The sequence below is a fragment of the Littorina saxatilis genome, linkage group LG8 (genome assembly GCF_037325665.1).
Source record: "Littorina saxatilis isolate snail1 linkage group LG8, US_GU_Lsax_2.0, whole genome shotgun sequence".
Lineage (NCBI taxonomy): Eukaryota > Metazoa > Mollusca > Gastropoda > Littorinimorpha > Littorinidae > Littorina > Littorina saxatilis.
The window spans coordinates 53,935,327-53,957,826 of record NC_090252.1 but is presented as its reverse complement, the minus strand read 5'-3'; the positions used below and the strand labels follow the sequence as shown (position 1 = coordinate 53,957,826).

The window sequence follows — 22,500 nt, the reverse complement described above, 5'->3', positions numbered from 1 at the left end:
AGCGTAGATGCGTTGTGCTGCCGTTACGCGCCTGACAAGTCAGGCCCAGCACATCCGACTTCAGCTTGTTTTTATATCAGAGTGTTCGCTCTCCTAGATTGATTGCTTTACCGGGCTGCCGAGTTCAATCTACCCGTTATATCTCTGAAACTATTCATCGGATTTGATTCAAACTTTATAGGATTATTCTTTACATCAAATTATTTACATCTGTATTGTGTTGTGAATAGCAATTTCTTCCTGTCCATCTGATGCCTCATATAATATTCAGAACTGCGAAAGTGACTCGATCGAGCGTTTGCTCTTCTTGTTGAATACAGCCTATATGGTGCAATACCAGTTCAGTGCCTACTGTTCACCTGTAGCAAGCACATCATGCCAGTGATATTAGAGACTTGCTATTGCTCCTATGAGGGGAAGAAATGAAGAAAGAAAAATTAACTGGACAGTTCCGGAAATTTCTAGAAGGTAAGGGAGATAACTCTTTTTTGTCTGTGGTCGCCATACCTCTGAGATGGCAAGAGGCAGGAACAAGATAGTGTGCACGTACACTCCCTAGGTGCCGCAGATGTGCACCTGGGTTTTAGTTTCTTGATTCATTGTTTCCTTTCTCAGATTATGGACCTCCCATTTATTGAATACAGCCTATATGGTGCAAGACCAGTTCAGTGCCTACTGTTCACCTGTAGCAAGCACATCATGCCAGTAATATTAAAGACTCGCTATTGCTCCTATGAGGGGAAGAAATGAAGAATGAACTGGACAGTTCCGGAAATTTCTAGAAGGTAAGGGAGAGAACTCTTTTTTTTGTATCCAAACAAAGGAGGTAAAGCTAATCATAATGGGATAGCGAGCGTCTTAAATTGCAACAGGGCTCCGCTTAATCCCGGGCGAAGAGAAAGAGAGTGTCTGTCTGTGTGTGTGTGTGTGTGTGTGTGTGTGTATGTGTGTGTGTGTGTGTGTGTGTGTGTGTGTGTGTGTGTGTGTGTCTGTCTGCGGTCGCCATACCTCTGAGATGGCAAGAGGCAGGAACAAGATAGTGTGCACGTACACTCCCTAGGTGCCGCAGATGTGCACCTGGGTTTTAGTTTCTTGATTCATTGTTTCCTTTCTCAGATTATGGACCTCCCATTTATTGAATACAGCCTATATGGTGCAAGACCAGTTCAGTGCCTACTGTTCACCTGTAGCAAGCACATCATGCCAGTGATATTAGAGACTCGCTATTGCTCCTATGAGGGGAAGAAATGAAGAAAAAAAAATTAACTGGACAGTTCCGGAAATTTCCAGAAGGTAAGGGAGATAACTCTTTTTTTGTATCCAAACAAAGGAGGTAAAGCTAATGATAATGGGATAGCGAGCGTCTTAAATTGCTACAGGGCTCCGCTTACTCCCGGGCGAAGCCGGGCTTAACTGCTAGTATTTAAAAAATGTCTGGGTGGGCTCCACTCCTCAGTTAACGCTTGCATATGTGGCTGTACCCACGACTTTTGCCTTCGTAACATGGCTCAACGTTATGTTTTGTGTTCAAGGCCATTCTTGAACAATAATTGTTTCAGGCAAAGCACTTTTTTTCCCCAAAGGTTGCGGTAATTAGATTTGTCAAGAATAACATTCGACATTCTCATTTTGTCTTCGTTTGCCATGCTTTACTTCCGTCTCTTCTGGAAAAAAAGTAATTTGCAATACAGCCACATTTGCAAGCTAACGAACGTCAACTGCACTTAGATCAAGACCCAAAAAGGCAGGATGTTGACCTTTGCAAATTGAGTCTGAGATCGTTGTTTACTAATGTTGTTTCATTTGCTATCACACTGGGTTTTTTCTTGCGGCTTCACACATTCTAGAATAACACAAGAACAGATGACAGGACGTTGCAAATAAATGATATCCGGCAAAACATCGTTAACAGTTTCAGTTTCAAGATGCCTTCCTTCTCGTGAAAGCCGTACAACATCCACCCAGGGTTTTTCATTTGCTATGAGAGACTTCACACTTTTTGTCCTGTGAGAACAGGAAACTTGGTACAGGTATAATCCTTTTTCTGTAAGTGATCGTGTTCATCAGTGATGAACAAAACCCAGCAAGTCACAAGGATTGCTGATAAGACGTTAAAAATAATGACAACTTGCAAAGCATTGTTTCCAGTTTCAGTTAAAAGATACGTTCCTTCTGTTGTTAAGGTCAAACACAAATATTTGTCATCATTTTCACGAGTTTTCATTCACAAGCACAATTCACATAAATCTCATGTTCCCCAGGCAATAAATCCTCGGTTACCATAGTTGCAGGAAGCAGGTTATACATGGATAATCAAAAGCAAACCCAATACAAACGCTCGGGGATTCTTCGGCTCTTTTCATTGGCGTTTCCCCAGACCTGAACAGACGACACGACACTGCTTTGCAAAGTTCCACAAGCGAACTGGCAAACTGGCAAAAGTAAACAAAAAACAAAACTACTTCATGAAAGGTCATAAATTCATCATAAACAAATGAAACATACCGATATGTTTTGTCTTCTTACAAAGTCATGGAGTGCGTGTATCTGTGTTTCGATACACAGACGTTCGGAGAAACACGAACGTCAAGTTCAAGTCAAACCAATTGACCCCTGACACACACATGTTGACCCGTGCACAAGACGTTGTATCGATAAACGAAGCGCAAATAAGAAATAATAATAAAAGCTTTTTAGTTATAAGTTGCAAACTGCCTATCTCGAGCTGTTAATTAATTACCACGGGATAAACGTGAGATAAAGAGATGACAGCAACATTTTCAATCAGCAAAACTGCATAACAACCCACAAAGAGCTTTTGCATACTTTCACATTCTCAAAACAAGTCTTCCTGTATCATAAAGAAAAAGTGCCTAACTCAAGAAACGAGATCGGCAGTTTTGCTTACGTTACCGTGGCAATGGTTTCCGATGGTCTGAGAGTTTGTACAGCCAAATATTGTAAATGTATGCCACCATTGGCATTTTAAGAAATGTGTTTACCCCCGCCCCCCCCCCCCCCCCCCCCCCCCAGAAAAAAATCAGCTCACCACGGCGAGCAGTTTGTCGATTTGTATGTGACTAAGTGGAGGGATGGTCTTATCCCATGTACGCACTGAAAGCCTGGCCATATTTGAGGTGGTGGGCTGAACTGTTTTCACGAGAATGAGTGTGCGTTTTGGGATCACCACACACGCTTACATAGCTTCTTGTTGCTTCATGAATGTTACTTATGTACTTTAAAAATAGATGCTTGAAAAAACCCACGTCTTAACCAAACTCTTTGGAGCATCTTTCCACTTACCGCAAGTTAACGACATACACGACCCTTGTTGTAGGCCATTCGGGACGTGAAAGACTCATTTCATATTTAAAAACAACAACATAAACAACAACAACAGCAACAACACCACCACCACCACCACCACCACCACCAACAACAACAACAACAACAACAACAACAACAACAAACACGAGATTTGGCAAGCTCGAATGATCGACCGTTTCACTGCCTTTACTTCGTTCACACCTCTTAGAAACGTACGTCTCATACTAAGTCTGCCCTGTGCCGAGCAACAATTGCACTATTCTGCTTGCCACTTCAGACAAATGTTATCTCCATAAAAGTATGAAATATTCATGTTGCTGAAAAAGGTCGCATGCAAACAATGACCCGAATATGGTCGACGGAGGCTTTCTATTGAGAGTATTGTGTTGTTTTTTAATTTGATTCTTAGCGATTTCCAGTCGTAGAAGTGACATTCTGTCATGTAGTGCAGCGATGTATCCAGCCTGGTGAATATTATGCGGCTCACGTCTGCGTGTTTTTCTTGATAACTTAATGTTCAAGTTCACAAGTGCACAATTTCAAAGCCCCCCCCCCCCCCCACCCCTTCCAGCCACCCCGACGAGCAAAACTGGTGCAGCAGTTACAGTTCTTTTTTTTCACAGAGGTAGTCCTGGGTTTGATCCCCATTCAGGGCATACACCCCCACCCCCCCCCCCACCCCTTTCCCGCATGCACTCGCTAGTGCATCCAGCGGTAAATGGGTACCTGACCTGATTCAGAAGTCAGGAAGGCAAAGGCAGTGAGGAAGATGACGTTGGTATTGCCCTCATAAAGCTGGCACTGAGAGTAATTGAGATTTTGTTCCCTCCCTTTCAACCGATCACTTACTAGACTTTTTTCAAACCGAAAAGAAGTCACATCCGGATCTGACATCTTCTGCAATTTTTTATTTTTTTTTAATTTTTTTTTAAAGATTTGAACGTTTTAAAAGTACACCTCTAACAAAACGATACCTATAAAGTATGAACAAGTATCCGGTGATCACAGGTACCACTGAACATGCAGCATTCAGCTCGCCGGTTTTGAGGCGAAAGGAATCCCCGAGAGTTTTTTAAGCAATCAAACAACTGTGGACAAGATCCATCTGTGAGTTGTGTGACGCTGCCCTTCAGAACACCCAACTCAGACGTCCACAGTTCTTGAATTATTCTTTGATAATTTCCTGCGACTGTCAACCAGGGGCCAGTTTCATATACGCGCTCTTAGGCGTTCCTAGGAATAGGGCCTTAAGAGCTCTTAGCTGAGAGTGGGACGAAAGTTAGGAACGACGCGTTTCATGATCCATCTTTGGGATCGCTCTTTGCAAAGAGCGAGCAAAGCGCTATTTTTAGTGGCTAAACGGAGTTTCCCGATTAGTTACGTCACATCAGGTTCAAGGTCACAACATCCGGTTGAAAGCAGACGAAAAGCTGATGATAACATCGATCCAAACAAAGTAAGGACACATTTACACATACAGAAATAATAACCCTCCTTTCCAATGTTAACAAAAGCAACGCGATCGTGGAGGCTTGTTTTTCTAGCCCCGTTACAAAACGAATAAAACATGAGACTTGGTACCTGTACATACGTATGTATGTAGATCTAGATCTGAATGACGTCCTTGACATCGTCCATAATGAATTTTCTAGGCCTCAAATTTGTTAATAACTTCTACATCTGTGGACCGAATCACTTGATATATGGGATACTTAAACTTCAGTCTATGCATGACCCTTCTACAAATTGACAAATTTTTAGATCAAATGGTCTGACTTTTGTGCATTTTCAAAAAAGGTTGCCAAATTCGGGGATCGACTCAACAGCACGAGGTTTGAAATTGAGCAGTCGCCGAACTAACCCGATTTCAGCACTCAAGATTGTTAGCTTTGGGATAATTTGAATGACTTAGTATACCTGAATCAACATCAGACAGTCAGTTATTTGAATATAGCAATTAAAAGCCGGATCAGGGCATTTCAAATGGATGAAAGCGTTCCTGTCATAAATGAATTTTGCGTGGTATTGCGAAAGTGTAACTGTACAACGAAGGGTTTATTTTTTCAGTCATTTGAGTTTAGCAAATATGTTCATAGTTGTGCATACACTTCAGTTCATCCGCGACCATTCTACACAGTTTCGAGTCTCCAGGTATAATGATCGGACATTTACCTTTTCTACAAAATGTGTTTCAAATTACCCCTCCGAAATTGTGAGTGGCACGAAAGCTTTGCTGTTTAGGGAGCTGTAACTGCTTTCTTTAGGTCACCGATGATCTAAGGGGGTGAAGGGGGTGTTTGTGTATTCTCAGATATTCAGATAATCCAAACAGTAAAAGTCTGGAGGGTTTAAATCAGGTAAGTATTGCTACCGCTAAATGTCAAACCTTGTTCTGTTGAGACGATCGTCGAATTTGGAAACTTTGTTTCGAAATTGCACAAACGTCAGACCATTTGTTCTACAACATTGCCAATCAAGGGAAGGGTCATGCATAGGCTGAAGTTTATGTCCCCTAAATATATAGTGATCCGGTCAAGAGATGTAGAAGTAATTAGCAGTTGTGAGGGTTGCAGTTTTCTTGGGTCACTCTGTACGTGTCTTGTGCCATTTTGACAACATTGTGTGTGTGTTTGATTGATCTGCACCTTGCATCGATCTGCGTAAGGCTTTGCTGACAGAGTGGGAGTTTGTTTTTTTGTGTGTGTTGTCAGGTCAAAGTTGTTAAATTTATCTCGCGTACTTGTCATGCAATTGTGACGTAAATAAAAATATGTATTTCATTCAGACATCACAGACTGGGTGTCAAAATATGTGTGGGTGTTTTAGTTTTTACATAGATCTATATGAATTATTTTCTGTACTTATGAAGACATTGACTCTGCAATAATCAGTCGTGATAGGTCATACTGAAGAGAGAGAGAGAGAGAGAGAGAGAGAGAGAGAGAGAGAGAGAGAGAGAGAGAGAGAGAGAGAGAGAGAGAGAGAGAGAGAGAGAGAGAGAGCGAGCATTGGTCTGCATATCCTACGGATGGTCATTTCAGTAAGAAAGCATTATTTGCGTTATATGTATATCTTGACACAGACACACAAGCACACACACAGACTTTTATCTCCAAGCAGTTATTAAATGCCAACAAGAAGCATGGAACCCAACAAAACATCATTCAAATCTTTCTGATCATTCACATCTGACTTTATTTCAATGCGATGCATCGATTTTCACCACAACTTAACACGAGAAATAGCAGGGTTTTATTGTTTGACCTTTTTCTGGTTACTTTTTACATACCTTCCTAACACTGTAAAGCATCAATCATAAACACCAACACGAATGCGTTTATATTTGTACATTGGATAATTATTAATTGCAGACTATGAGGCTTTTGTTGATTACATTCAGTCACTGCCACCTGTGATCATCCAAAAATCAATCAATCAAAACTGCCTTTAGACATGTACCCAAAAGTAAAAAAATTTTCTTTCCAGATAGCCATAAACGCCATAAATACCGGATTATGAATCCCATAATGTAAATGGGGTGGTTGACAAGAAAGTTTGCATAACAAGGATTTTTTTTATATATACAGCTGTATCAGATACACAGAGGATGGCCAGGTGAAACCTTAAAATAAGAGTACGAACATATTCTTTATTTGAAAGAGAATTTTAAAAGGTCCTCCTCCCCTCCCAGTGTTTGTCCAAGTGTAAGACTTGTCTTATCCCACCAATCCATGCAAAAGACAGTCCACATCTGTGATGATGAGAACAATTCTTTGACATGGAAAGATTGTGCCTTTAAAATATAAGTACCATGTCAAAATCCAGATCACAGGTTTGTTGCCAATGTTTACTTGCCCAATTTCACAAGGCACATTGAGTCAGACTGTGTGAAGTTCATGCAATACAGTATCAGATAGTAGACATGTACATTAATATTCAAAGCATAAGGTATGTATTTTGTTTTTACCTGATTAAAAGTTCAACCTGACAAAGCATTTTCGAATATGTTTTATAGTTTTTGTTTGTTACTGAAGAATGTTTAAAAAATAATTTAGTATTATTGAAAAAAACCAATATTCTTGGGCTTGTTGATCCAAATTCATGGGGTGACTGTGAGTTAAAATGTTTTTTATTTACTTGTTGTTTCTTTTTATATTGGTTTGGGAAACAGCTACCAGCTTGTTTATGGCTATGTGAGACAAAGTTACATACACAATTTTCTGATCAATCTTTTATTATATGAAGTCTTATATCGCGCGCGTATCTCCAGACTTAGACTCAAGGATCTATTTATGCTGTGTGAGATGGAATTTTTTACACAGTACATCACGCATTCACATCGACCAGCAGATCGCAGCCATGTCGGCGCATATCCTACTTTTCACGGCCTATTATTCCAAGTCACACGGGTATTTTGGTGGACATTTTTTATCTATGCCTATACAATTTTGCCAGGAAAGACCCTTTTGTCAATCATGGGATCTTTAACGTGCACACCCCAATGTAGTGTACACGAAGGGACCTCGGTTTTTCGTCTCATCCGAAAGACTAGCACTTGAACCCACCACCTAGGTTAGGAAAGGGGGGAGAAAATTGCTAACGCCCTGACCCAGGGTCGAACTCACAACCTCTCGCTTCCGAGCGCAAGTGCGTTACCACTCGGCCACCCAGTCCTTTATTTGTTCATGCAAGGCAGGTATTACTATTGCCATTGGATATACACTCTGCCAAAAAAATATGTTGCACCCATTTTCGTACCCCCACTAGACCATTCATTCCCGTGTCAATTCATTCAAACTTTCTTTGTCATTAAAGGCCATCCACTTGGCTATCTGGCACACTTTTGGAATCAAAGATTCATTTTACATGGGTTACATGATCGCCTCTTAAGGGTACCCCCCAAAATCGACCCTATAAAAACGTTAGGCACTAATTATACATCAAAGGAAATTCAGAATAGGCACAATTTGGCAACTTTAACATACGAGGATAAAGCCAAATCAATTATTTTACCTTTAAATGCCATTGAACGTTTAAATGAATAAACACGGAAATGAATGTTTTAGTTAGAGTACGAAAATGGGTGCAATAAGGCATTAAGTTTGCCTTCAAAGTGTGTATGATTCAGAAATACTAGTCACTGTGTGTTGAACTGGGACACCTAAGAACAAGGTTGGGGTTAAAATCAAAATTCAGAAAATTGTCACAGTACTATCCCCTCTCTTTTTTAGGTCACAGAATTAATTATTCAATTTACATAGACAAACTTAAAAACTCAATATCTTCAACAACAACAGCCCGAAAATCAATGTGGCTTTAAATTTCATCGCAATTGAGTACACTGAAGAGCACAAGTCAACGGAAATTACGAGAAACGGTGATCAAAATGGTGCATATTCCAAGGAAGTTGAGGGCAGGAACTACCATAAAATACACTGGTTTTTCTCTTCAAGTCATTTGACCATAACTTTTGAAAAATTATCTTTTAACACAAACGAAGTAATTTGAACTACTCAGTCGGGCTGATGTGGGTTGCGGACGACCCATATGGAATTCCGTAAGGAATTTTACGCTGTGTATTCTAATTGGGATGGTGTAGGTCATGTACGACCCATACTATGCAAAGAGACGGCAAAACTCCTAATTGGATGGCGTGGGTAGTGTACGACCCATACTTTTTATTTTACTTTTAATCCTTCTTTGGAAAGTATGGATTGTACACGACCCACATCATCAGGACTGTGCAGTCCAAAGCGTGATTCTTTTAAAGAACTAGGCAGATGCGTTTGAGTCGCGCAGTGGGGCACTGCGGTTATGAAATTAAAGGCCCCTCCTGTTTTTGGAACCGCAGGAGCTTTCTAGTTTGCTGTTAGGTAGATTTTTGGTTCCTCTTTCCTGTCATGCTCTCTTTTTCTTCATGAATTCTTTTCTTTTTTCTGCCTTCTTGCTCATTCACCTGTATTTTTTCCAAAAATCTCTTCTCTTGCCGCTTGTCTCGCGATTCATGTATAGTTTAATCTGTTAGTGTTCTGATGTAAGTCCAGCAGTAGATAGGTTAAGCCTATTTTAACATACTGGAAACTGGTAATCTTCCAGTAGGTATTAATTTAGTTTTACTAAAGCCTGCTGGGACACAAGTAATGGGTTAGTGCATTTGTAAACAGGAATCGCTTGACAAGTGGCCCCCTTCATCCCCCCCTTCCTCGTCCTGATATGGCTCTGCGTAGTCGGCTGGACGTTAAGCAACAAATAAACAAAAGATGCGTTTGAGGGCAGAATGTTTTGATGAGGCAGTCTATTGTAAAACAAATTATATGACTGAAAAGGGGCATGTATTGATTGCCCTTATTCAAAAAGCTGTTTGAGTTCACATGAGGAAGTGTGTATACATACAGTGATTCCTACAACACAGGCACCCCCAAAAATCAAATTCGAAAAATCAAGGTTCCTGCGTTAAAATCGACAACAAATCAGACTCAGAGCAATCAAATGTGCATCTGAAACAGTCAATTTTGTTACTATGCCATGCTGAGCGGTGTATGTGTTAATTCTCTCAGTAGGTATATGTGGTAAACCGGCACGGTTGGCCTAGTGGTAAGGCGTCCGCCCCGTGATCGGGAGGTCGTGGGTTCGAACCCCGGCCGGGTCATACCTAAGACTTTAAAATTGGCAATCTAGTGGCTCCGCCTGGCGTCTGGCATTATGGGGTTAGTGCTAGGACTGGTTGGTCCGGTGTCAGAATAATGTGACTGGGTGAGACATGAAGCCTGTGCTGCGACTTCTGTCTTGTGTGTGGCGCACGTTATATATATGTCAAAGCAGCACCGCCCTGATATGGCCCTTCGTGGTCGGCTGGGCGTTAAGCAAACAAAACAAAACAAAAAAAATATGTGGTAATCCTCTCAGTAGGCATAAAAGGCAGTTTTTGAAGCCGTTTTAGCGGGTAATGAAACAAAACAATACATTTGAATTTCTGCAATTTTTAACGCATTGCGTTCAAATATTTGGTGAGGTGTTAGCCGGTATTTTTACCGACAATTATCAAATGAATTAATTAAGCAACAAATCAGTGCTGGGGCCGACGCTATTCTTAGCGTACATTAACGAGACTAGCGCGCCTGTTTGCGGACGACACTGCAGTGTACAGCGTAAACGACCAGGCCCAGCTACAACAAGACCTCCATCGCCTAGCCGAGTGGGAGAAGAGCTGGGACATGCAGTTCCATCCTGCAAAGTGCAACACCCTGCCTGTTACGAGGAGCAGACGCCCACTACAGCCCACTTACCAGCTCCATGGGCATACGCTGGAGACAGTGAAGGCGGTCAAGTACCTGGGTGTGACCATTCAGGGTGACCTGTGCTGGGACGACCATATTAACAACATCGTCAGCAAGGCAAACAAGACCCTGGGGTTCCTGCGGCGCAATCTGAAGATCTCATCAAGATCCGTGAAAGAGCAGGCGTACAAGGCCTTTGTCAGGCCTATCCTGGAGTACGCCTCGTCAGTATGAGACCTGCACACCCAGAAGAACATCGACAAGCTTGAGACCGCCCAGAGACGAGCTGCCCGATTCGTCTGCAACCGCTACCACAACACGTCAAGTGTCAGCCGGATGCTGGACTCCCTTGGGTGGCAGTCTCTGGAGGAGCGCAGGAAGCTTGCCCGCCTATCGATGCTCTACAAGATCACGAACAGCATCGTCCACTGTCCGGGCATCAAGTCGAAGCTGGCCCCCTTACCACCACGCCAGCGAAGAGGCCATTGCCAGCAGTTCGGCCTCATCACCTGCCGCACTCAGTATCGGAGTGCCGCTTTTCTACCCAGCACAGTGAAGGACTGGAACTCTCTACCAGCAGCTGTCGTCGAGGCCCGCACTGTCGACACCTTTGTGTCGCGCGCCTCGCACTAAACCAGTAGCCACTGTGACTCATGTCCCCTCCCCCCCCATACTCCCCAACCTGTGAATTTTAAATGGACTTTTGGATGCTGGAAACGCTGCTTTATTGGACTTGCGCAACATCCCATCAAGTGCCGAAGTAATCACTACTGCTGATTGTGGGCAATAATGGAAAGACAAGACAATCAGATGTACCGAATTACAAACAAAATGTCAAGTCATTTGAAACGTTAGTACTGCTGTTATGCGACATGTTAGAAAGAATGACAAAAAATAAAGATGTACCTTTTCCAAAGAAAACAGATTTTTTTTTTAAATATGCAGGCTTTTTAAACAAACATTAAAGCTTCAAATTACACTGAAATGTAATTCATAATCAACGACGGCTGCTCAGACCACTTGTTCAAACGCGTACAAACATTCTTGGGAAATGCTCTCTCAAAAGCCCTGCTCAGCAGCTAGCAGTTAAATGTTCAGCAGTGAGCTTGATGTGGGCTATTTGTGCTCAGCGCTGTGAAAATAGTCCACTTCTTAAAGATTACTTTCGCTTTGAAATCCTCATACCATCCATGTCTGATAAAATATGTACATGAAATTTGAGTATTTGGTTTATTTGAAGTTGAAAATAGCAACAAATTAAATTTGTTTGATGAGTCAGCTTAGAGTTAGACCAACCGACTATTTTAAGGACTCTTTCTGGCATGTCAAATAAAAGCAAACCTAATCTCTCGAATGACTTGATGTACTTAACGACATGTCTTAGCATAAATTACCAGACGTTTGAAGGCAATGCATTGAGAAATTTATTAAATGTGCTGGATTTCTTCTGATTACCCACTAAAATGGCCCCAGAAACCGCATTTTACGGCTTCTCAGAAGAATTACATACCGTTCATCATGCCATTACGCCATTGTTAGACAAGATATGTAAACTAAGCTGACTGTTTGGATGCATATTTAATTTTTCTTTCTAATAACATGCACAACAGGTTTCCTTTCAGCAGTTTTGATAGTATACTGTTCAAAAAAAGAAACGCATAGCTTGTAATATTTTGTTAATTTAGTTATATGGCTACAAGGATATCCACCAAACTGCAGAAAATGTTTATCTGGTCGTCGACCTTTCGTCCATTGCCACAAGTGAGCTCTGCACGTGACGCATGCGTTATCAGTGGCTACAATGTCAAAATTGCTCATTTGGCATGACCACTCGTCATGCTTCAGTGTAATCTCGTGAAACTCGGGGAATATTGAGCTCTCACCATGTCTTCCAAAACCCATAAAAGCGGATTGTTCGCCACAAAGAAATCAGACGACAATTCAGCGACGAAAGATGGCCCGATTGAGCAGAGAAGACCGCCAAATTGCATTGGGTCGTTTACAAGCAGGCCAAAGTCAAAGTGCAATCGCCAGGCACTTCCACGTGTCCCAGAGCACCATCAGTAGACTGTGGGTCAGGTTTCAAGCCACTGGCTCCGTTGCTGACTTGCCACGAGCGGGAAGACCAAGGGCGACAACTGCTGCTCACGACCGCTTCATACGGCTCCGCCACCTCCGGAATCGTTTCCTGTCGGCCTCATCTTCTGTCCAGGCTCTCCCCGGGCCACACCGATTATCGGACCAGACCGTGCGGAACCGCCTGCATGAAGCTGGTTTGAGAGCTCGCAGACCTCACAGAGGAGCTGTCCTCACCCGCCGCCATCGCCAGAACCGAGTGCAGTGGGGCAACCAGCACCTTCGCTGGACCGTCCGGAATCACTGGAGACACGTGTGGTTCAGCGACGAGTCCTACTTCCTGCTCCAGCGACATGATGGTCGGAGGAGGGTCTACCGGAGAGTAAACGAACGTTACGCGCCCAACTGTGTGGATGAGGCACCCGTTCATGGTGGTGGAGGCGTCATGGTGTGGGGGGCGATCAATACCGCTGGAAGGAGCACCCTGGTGCACGTCCAAGGGCGCATAACTGCCCAGCGATACGTGGAGGAAATTCTGCGCCCACACGCCCTTCCTCTTCTGGCTGACCAGGATGCCATATTCCAGCAGGACAACGCTCGCCCGCACACAGCACGACTCACCACCCAGTTCCTCACCGACCACCATGTCCAGGTGCTTCCCTGGCCATCCATGTCGCCAGACATGAACCCGATAGAACACCTCTGGGATGAATTGGACAGACGTGTGCGCAGGCGAGAAGAAGCGCCGGCAAATCACCGCGATCTATTGCAGGCACTTCAGGAGGAGTGGGACACCATCCCACAGCAAGATATCCGGCATCTGATCCAGTCCATGCCCAGAAGGTGCCGGGCAGTTGTTGCTGCTCAAGGCAGTCACACCCCCTACTGACTTGACAGCCTCGGCACCCAATCGTATTGATTGACTGATTGATTTGAAGATGCAAATGAACTGTGTGTGCATTCAACTGTGTCCATACCAAATTTCAAACAAATAATCTAAATATTGGATTTTCTGTTATTTTTTTCGAAAAATAAAACAAATTTGGCAAGTAGCAACTATGCGTTTCTTTTTTTGAACAGTATATGTCGATTTTAACACGTTAAACTTGATTTTGCGAATTTGATTGTTGGGGATGCTAGTCTTGTAGGTTCTACTTTATAAACAGTACCTCGCGTAAACTAAATCTGTTTTCTATATAACATAGGACAATGAATGGCCTTTTCAGTCTTATAATTGGTTTTACAATAAATGGCCTCATTAAAATGATCTGCCCTCAAACGCGTTTGCTTAGTTTGTTGTTGTTGACAGGTAGTATAGAAATAGAATATGAACGTTGGACATGTTTTAACTGCTAACTAATATTGACAAAACCACTGTATACTTCTGTGTCTGCAGACTGTTCCTGGCATAATTAATGTAAATGCTTAAAAAATTCCTTTAACCATTTTAAATATAAAATTTGTTGTTTTGTGCAAGGGAGGTTACACAGTGGCCACTACATACAGTGTTGGTAGTTGGCCCCTGAGCAAGCGTCAGCATCAGTGTTCGTAGTTGGCCCCTGAGCAAGCGTCAACATCAGTGTTGGTAGTTGACCCGTGAGCAAGCGTCAGCATCAGTGTTGGTAGTTGGCCCCTGAGCAAGCGTCAGTATCAGTGTTGGTAGTTGGCCCCTCAGGGTCAGTGTTGGTAGTTGGCCCCTCTGCGAGTGTCAGCATCAGCGTTGGTAGTTGGCCCCTCGGCGAGTGTCAGCCTTAGTGTTGGTAGTCGACCCCTCAGCGAGTGTCAGCATCAGTGTTGTGTCAGCATCAGTGTTGGTAGTTGGCCCCTCAGCGAGTGTCAGCCTCAGTGTTGGTAGTTGACCCCTCAGCGAGTATCACCATCAGTGTTGGTAGTCGACCCCTCAGCGAGTATCACCATCAGTGTTGGTAGTTGGCCCCTCAGCGAGCGTCAGCCTCAGTGTTGGTAGTCGACCCCTCAGCGAGTATCACAATCAGTGTTGGTAGTTGGCCCCTCAATGAGTGTCAGCATCAGTGTGTGGGTAGAGGCCCTTGAACAAGGAACAGCAACATAGTCATAAGAGCAGAAGGTTTCTTGTATTAATGTTAGCAACAGAGCAGTTTCACCACATAATCTTACAAGAAAAAGAGAAGACAGTGAGTAATTCTAAAACTTGCTCTTATTCATACTACACTTAGCAAACCATTTTATCTGTACAAATTGTGTACTTTAAAAAAAAATCACTCCCGAATCATTTTGTTCAAACTTTCTACGCCATTAAAGGCACTTCACTTGGAAATGAGGCACACTCTTCCGCTGCTCAAAAAAGGATGCCCCAAAAATTGACCCGAAAAAACACAAAGTACCACTTAAAAATCAACTCAAGTTCAGGATAGACACAATAATAATAATAATGAAAATAGAACATTTATATAGCGCTTCTTCACAGCTCAAAGCGCTTTGGCAACGTTTACATACATGAAGAAGAACATCAATTATCTGTCCAGAACAGGGTGTCTTCTTTGGTTAACTTTTGTACTTTGTGTTCTGCCATTACTGCTGATGCAGGTGTCAATCGCTTCAGCAGTAAAAAACATGAGGTCTTGCGTTAATTTAGAGGGGTTAAACAATTAAAAGAAAGCTCTGTATATCAGCAATGACTCAGTCCTTTAAAATGAATCAGACAAGGCTAACAATTCAGGAAATGGAACAAACCAACTGAATTACAAATTAGCACAATTTCTTGAAATCCCCTAGAGCATGTTCTATTCTCCTCACAATCTATGCCCCCCCCCCCCCCCCCAACATTAACAATAACAGCGTAAATACATGTTTTTAGTACTAGTAAATTACTAGTTATTGTCACTTAAGAATCAGTTTTGTTGATATCAAGGAGTAGTAAAATTTAAAGTCAAAGTTTCAGATAAAAGTTTAAAAAAGAAGTCAAACACTGAAACAGCATTCTTCTTACTCACTGTCCAGTTTTTGTGTGTGTCACTGTGTGTGAGAACAATACGTTTTGACACATCTCTTTCAACGTGTATGCATACTACTACTACTATTACACAAGTTAGTACTATGTGATCCCAGAACGCCTCTTCTTTTGTTTTCCAAATGTTCTACAGAATTGTCAATGACTGAATGAGTATCATATTACAAGCATAACATATTTACCTGAAATGATGTCCAGTCTTTTCTTGCACACCACGTTCACTAAGACTTATGCTTTCATTGGCATTCCTCATTGTCTCTGCCCTTGCTTTGGTAAAGTTCTGTATGTTAGTGTCCACGGGTAGAAGATGACACTGGAGGAGAGCATGGTGGTGCCAGACGATGCAGACGGTGATGAAGTTTATTCTCTGGTGATACAAGAAAGAAAATTATGAGCGTTTGCTGAATGTTTCAGTGTTTGCTTGTATGCATTTACAATTACCAGGTGAATACGCTGCACAGATCTGCAGTGCAGATGATACTAAGACAACACTGTCAGCACAGCTACCAAGTCAAACTTACAACGAGCACAGTCAGTATATAAATTATAATATGGTGCTGATTAACAATAACAACCCATTTATGATTTAAGTTTCAAACATGCCTTTTCTGCTCTAATGTTTTCTCTCTCATGCAAGCTGTTTTATAACCTTGACATTTTCTGCAACAACATTCCCAAACACAATCTGAAAAGTAGCATGCCTTGAAAGGAAAATTTGATCAATTATGCTTTAGATCTATTCCAAACATTACCTTTTTTCATCATGACAGGAAACAATGCTGACGTGTCTTGCTGACGTGTCTAGTTCACGTGTTGAGTTAACCTGCTTGGAGCACTGCTGTAGATATAGGGTGTGACTGAGTATTCAGGGTGTCAAGATGTAGCCAATGTCACCGTATATGAACAAGCCCAGAGGTGCTTGGATTGCAGGACACACCCAACTCTCATTTAAAATCATGGTACCCTTTTCACACCCTGGCCATAGAACAACACGACACACGGTCCAAAGATGTTCGTCACCAACTACTTCAATGCCTGTAGAAGCCGTCACGGCTGATTGATTGACTGACTGATAGACTGTTGTTCGAAAATGTGTGTAAACAGCACCACAAACACGCCGAAAAAGTGCACTACAAGTACAAGTACAAGCTATCTGGAATTGCTCACGAGTACGTGTGGTTAGCCGCTTCCTGTCGGGTTCACACTCGTCGTGCAAGGCAGAATATACATTCGGTGGATGCAGCGAAGACTCGTTTCCTTGCTGATGTAGAATATGTCGCCGTGCATGGACTGACAGACATCAATCACGCAGAAAACGGTGCAATCATAGTCTTCGCGGGTGCTTGTAAGTGCTAAACTGCATACCGTCCACACTCTTGTCAACATAATTCAAAGAGGAGTCCATGCTTTGACAAATGAAAGCGTGCGGCACTCTCCTTATCGTCTTGGGCATTCCGCGGATCCGTGCGGTGACGAAAATGTGTTGATGGCGCATGTTATATCGCAAAATGATGCACGAGTCGAGTCGACTCACAGTCTCATTTACGGCCGCCATTTTTAGGATTAAAATTATCTCCCTTGCAAGTTGGGGGCGCTTCTGTCTGCTCTTACCTAACTTAGGGCTGGGGGGGGGCTGCCCTAAGATAAGAGCGACATAGGAGCGCTCTTTGGCCAAAGAGCGGTCCGTGAAACGCACCTATCTTAACTTTGCTCTTAACCCCATCTTGACCCCTTAAGAGCTCCTAAGTTAGGATAAGAGCGGTATATGAAACCGGCCCCAGGCTGCTAAGAAACAAGACGCAGACAACCCCCCCCCCCCCCCCCCCCCGCCTACCCCCCTTAAGCCCCAGTCCCCTCCTTTTAAAGATACTGTCCTTCCCTTGCGGATCATAATCTGCTTGGATCCCTCCTGGCTGGCTCTTACATGAGGTTGGTTGGTTATTATTGTTTATTGTTTATTATACATGGGGTAATTAAAGGCACAGTGCAGCTCACAGACTTCGTTTTGCGTTTTTGTTGCAGCTGAGTGCATTTACAGTTCAAAAATCCTCCTATGGTAGTAAAACAAACCCAAAACTACCCAACGACGACATCTGTGAAGCTCGACAGTTTCTTGTTCACGCGAGTGCATACATTAACCTAGTTATTACGTGGTGTTTGGTCGGAGTTCGATTCAACTGAGTGATTCCGGCCTCCATTTTGTTTTACACAAACTCATGATGACGTCTGACATAGTTTGCTTTAGTGACGTGTCTAGTTGTGCATGATATGATCTACCTGATCTAAATTTAGATCCAAAAATAGGTCAAGACCAGCCGGGTCCGAGTACGAAATGAATTCGTAAAAGTATCGCAGTTCTTGACTCTTTGGGTGCAAGTCAATGAAACTTGGTAGTTCTTCTAACGGATAGCTGCCTGAGGTATGACTAAAAGCCCCAGGGGCTCCGTGCACCTGGATTTGACAAGTTCAGTACCCTAAAGAGCATTTTTCTTTTAAAAACGTATCAACATTCTGCGCCTTGGTTGCTTTCTTTGCAGAGTGGGACCTTTTTGCTGAATTATATTTGTAACCGACACACTTGCCAATTTGCGAAATTAAGTCAACAAAGAAATCCCGCTATGCACAGAGATTGGCCAGGCTTTTGATGTTTGGTATTCATCCAATGGAAGGGTGTTATTATCCCTGGGAAAAACCCGGACAGACTTCAATAATTGTGCTGGCATACATGATCGTTTTCGCCTGAAGGAAGATGCGTTTGAAGACTTTGTGATATTGTGTGCACAACACATTTTTACAGTTGAATCACTGCCTGAAGTGAAGTTTCTCAATTTTCCCGAACTTTTTAGAGCTGTTTGAACCCTTTACGTAGCCACGAGATGCATTTGGGAGGCTGTGTGGAATGGCCTTTAGGAGAACCCAGATCCTTGACAGTTCTCGATTTTTCTTTGATAATTTACAGTGGCTGTCAGCCAAGCAGCTTTTAAACACGACGCGCACAAGAAACTGGACATGGCTCTTGCTGTGTTCATGATCGCTTTCGCAGCAAGGGAGGTGAAATGTTTCTTTTGCTCAACACAGTTTCCAAGTCGAGTTCCACTCTTAAGTGCCCAAACTTTCCTAGACTTCTCACAAATCATACAAACCTCCCCAAGACTTTGGAAGACCGTAGATACGATCGAGACACATCAGTGAAGTTGTGTGACATCGCCTTTAGCTTCTTCTTCTTCTTCTGCGTTCGTGGGCTGAAACTCCCACGTACACTCGTGTTTTTGCACGAGTGGATTTGTACGTGTATGACCGTTTTTACCCCGCCATTTAGGCAGCCATACGCCGCTTTCGGAGGAAGCATGCTGGGTATTTTCGTGTTTCTATAACCCACCGAACTCTGACATGGATTACAGGATCTTTTCCGTGCGCACTTGGTCTTGTGCTTGCGTGTACACACGAAGGGGGATAATTAAGGCACTAGCAGGTCTGCACATAAGTTGACCTGGGAGATCGGAAAAATCTCCACCTTAACCCACCAGGTGCGGCCGGGATTCGAACCCACGACCTTCCGCTTTGGGGGCCGGCGTCTTACCACCACGCCATTGCGCCCGTCATCGCCTTTAGCAACGCGCAGGTCCTCACCGGTGCTTGATTATTCTTTGATAATTTACTGTGGCTGTCAACCACGCGGCTTGTGAACACGGCAAGAAAATGGAAAACACCCCCCCCCTCCCCTTCCCTCTAATGTCTCCTCCATCGTAATAAAGAACCCTTCTTTTCTTTAAAGACCATTAATTTTCTAAATCATCATGGGTCCGTGCAAGCTTTTACGTTGAAAAACAGCAGCCTTACACTTGGACAGGAACTGACATTCTGCAGCCCAGCTGCTTTGGTTTAAACAAGATTTTATTCAGCTGAATCATGATTCTGTCATAAAAAAAAATGATTTGGGCACGAATTCAAGGTAACGCTGGTTCCCCGTGTACAGAGTCGGAATATTGTCTTGAATTTATTTCGTGACATTGTTACACATGTGAGGACATTATTCAATTCAGCTCAACAAATGTGACCCTCCACCACGGATTGAGTCGCATGTCACCTTTGCCTGATTGTCATATTTTTACATTTTCCTACCGAGTTTTTTTATGCTCTATCCAGTGGTGCAACCCGTTTTAGAAAAGAGCGAACACTGTTTGAGTTATGAGCCTGTGACTAAGGTGACCCTCACACTGTTACAAGACATTTCCCGGACTTATATTAAAGGCACAATGCAGCTCACAGCCTTCGTTTTGCGTTTTTGTTGCAGCTGAGTGCATTTACAGTTCAAAAATCCTCCTATGGTAGTAAAACAAACCCAAAACTACCCAACGACGACATCTGTGAAGCTCGACAGTTTCTTGTTCACGCGAGTGCATAAATTAACCTATTTATTACGTGGTGTTTGGTCGGAGTTCGATTCCACTTGAGTGATTCCGGCTTCCATTTTGTTTTACACAAACTCATGATGACGTCTGACATAGTTTGCTAGTGACGTGTCTTTTTGTGCATGATGTGGTGATCTACCTGATCTAAATTTAGATCCAAAAATAGGTCAAGACCAGCCGGGTCCGAGTACGAAATTAATTCGTAAAAAAATCGCAGTTCTTGACTCTTTGGGTGCAAGTCAATGAAACTTGGTAGTTCTTCTAACGGATAGCTGCCTGAGGTATGACTAAAATCCCCAGGGGCTCCGTGCACCGGGATTTGACAAGTTCAGTACCTTTAAGCCTAGCGCAGAACCGCGTGAGGTGACATGCGACTCATTTCGTGGTGGAGGGTCACATTAATGTCTCTTCTCTCAGGAAGCAGCCTTGCTGTGGATTGTTTGCTTTGTGCCCAAGTCGAAGGGAACTGTGGACCCTGAAGATCTGTAGTGGTTGACTCCATGTTTTACCCTAGATGTAAATAACAATGATATAATTTTTAAATTTTTAAACAGGCAATGCATTGCTTCTATTTGTAGGCTTATTTTAGTAAGTGTGTGGGTACAATGTTTGCGTGTAACGATATGATGTGAATGCTACTACATGCATGGTTGATTGATTGATTAATTGATTGATTTTACAGACACACAGTCAAGCTTGTAATTTCTCTTTTAGAGATGAATAAAGATTATTGTATTGTATTGTATTGTATTGTATTGTATTGTATTGTATTGTATTGTATTGTATTGTATTGTATTGTGTACACGTATCATGCAAGGAACACAAACAGCAGCCAAAGACTGAGTGTACAGTGCAATCCCCTTGTTACGACCCCAGCAAACCTGAGATAATCAGCTCTCAGAATGGAGGTATATTTATCAATCAATCAATCAATCAATCAATCAATCAATCAATCAATCAATCAATCAATCAATCAATCAATCAATCAATCAATCAATCAATCAATATGAGGCTTATATCGCGCGTATTCCATGGGTACAGTTCTAAGCGCAGGGATTTATTTTTTTTATTTTTTTATTTTTATTTTATGCAATTTATATCGCGCACATATTCAAGGCGCAGGGATTTATTTATGCCGTGTGAGATGGATTTTTTTTTACACAATACATCACGCATTCACATCGACCAGCAGATCGCAGCCATTTCGGCGCATATCCTACTTTTCACGGCCTATTATTCCAAGTCACACGGGTATTTTGGTGGACATTTTTATCTATGCCTATACAATTTTGCCAGGAAAGACCCTTTTGTCAATCGTGGGATCTTTAACGTGCACACCCCAATGTAGTGTACACGAAGGGACCTCGGTTTTTCGTCTCATCCGAAAGACTAGCACTTGAACCCATCACCTAGGTTAGGAAAGGGGGGAGAAAATTGCTAACGCCCTGACCCAGGGTCGAACTCGCAACCTCTCGCTTCCGAGCGCAAGTGCGTTACCACTCAAAGTCAATTTTAAGGGGCTTATTGTCCGTCAGGTCTTAATTGCCTATATTGGACATGAATTGGTTTATACGATTCGAGTTTTTACGCTCTCACGGCTTTTGATGTATGCGTGTCTAGGTGGTATCAGCCATCTGCACTTATGGTAGAATGACCAAGATCTTTAACGTGCCATTGTGGTGACACGGGGGTGGGAGATGGATACCGTCTCTGGGTCTGCACATTAAGTTGACCCGTGTCCGTCCCGGCCCGGATTCGAACCAGCGACCTCTCGATCACAAGTCCAGTGCTCTACCACCTGAGCTACCCGGGCCCCACTCGGCCACCCAGTCCTTATTTACAGAGATTATGAACTGAAAATGTGAAAAAGCAAGATTGTAATATAACAGGGGGGGGGGGGGGTCTTAAATTGGGAATTCGTAACAAGCGGGTTCCACAGTACCCAATCCGTGTTTAAGCTCTGTATCATTAAGGACGTGGACAGGTCTTAAACGCAAGGATTACAATTTTGAATTTCTCGCTCCAATGCTGACATTTTAATCAATACAGGAAGCAGCGTGGCCTCACCTTTACGAAGAAAAAAATTGGGTCCGAGAATAATTACACCCGGTATGGGTCCTCACGTTCTGCGGCGGTGACGCGATGAATATTAATGAGATCACGTGGGAAAGAAAAACATGGATCGGTAAGGGAGGTCGTCTTGTTCCCTTTCAGCCTTCAGCAGTGGGACTCTTTCTTGGAAATGAAATTTGGGGTTTTGGGGGAGGTGGAGGGGTGGGGCCCGGGGGGGGGGTGGAAGGGGCGGGTGGAAAACAAGCTTGTGATTGGGAAGGCGGAATGGGAGAGGGGGGAGGAAGAGAGCGCGGGGATGGGCGAAGGGAAACACTTCAGAGCCATAGATTTGGGGGGATAGAGGGGA

At 43.0% G+C, this 22,500-nt stretch overlaps 1 protein-coding gene and 1 long non-coding RNA gene across 2 annotated transcripts in view; both read right to left on the bottom strand.

The window, feature by feature from the left end:
- The window catches only part of LOC138973841 (uncharacterized), a 146,401-nt gene extending 124,504 nt beyond the window's left edge, over nucleotides 1-21,897 (bottom strand). Inside the window, exon 1 of the long non-coding RNA XR_011458183.1 lies at nucleotides 21,804-21,897. This is a non-coding gene — a long non-coding RNA (uncharacterized lncRNA). The remainder of the gene's footprint in view (nucleotides 1-21,803) is intronic.
- LOC138973840 (uncharacterized) lies at nucleotides 11,286-17,311 on the bottom strand. The gene is made up of 3 exons (XM_070346548.1): nucleotides 16,422-17,311; nucleotides 15,852-16,036; nucleotides 11,286-14,727 (listed from the first exon to the last, which is right to left on the bottom strand). The coding sequence occupies exon 3, from the start codon at nucleotides 13,324-13,326 to the stop codon at nucleotides 12,838-12,840; it is 489 nt and encodes a 162-aa protein (XP_070202649.1). The 5' UTR covers nucleotides 13,327-14,727; nucleotides 15,852-16,036; nucleotides 16,422-17,311; the 3' UTR covers nucleotides 11,286-12,837.
- Nucleotides 21,898-22,500: the final 603 nt, after the last annotated feature.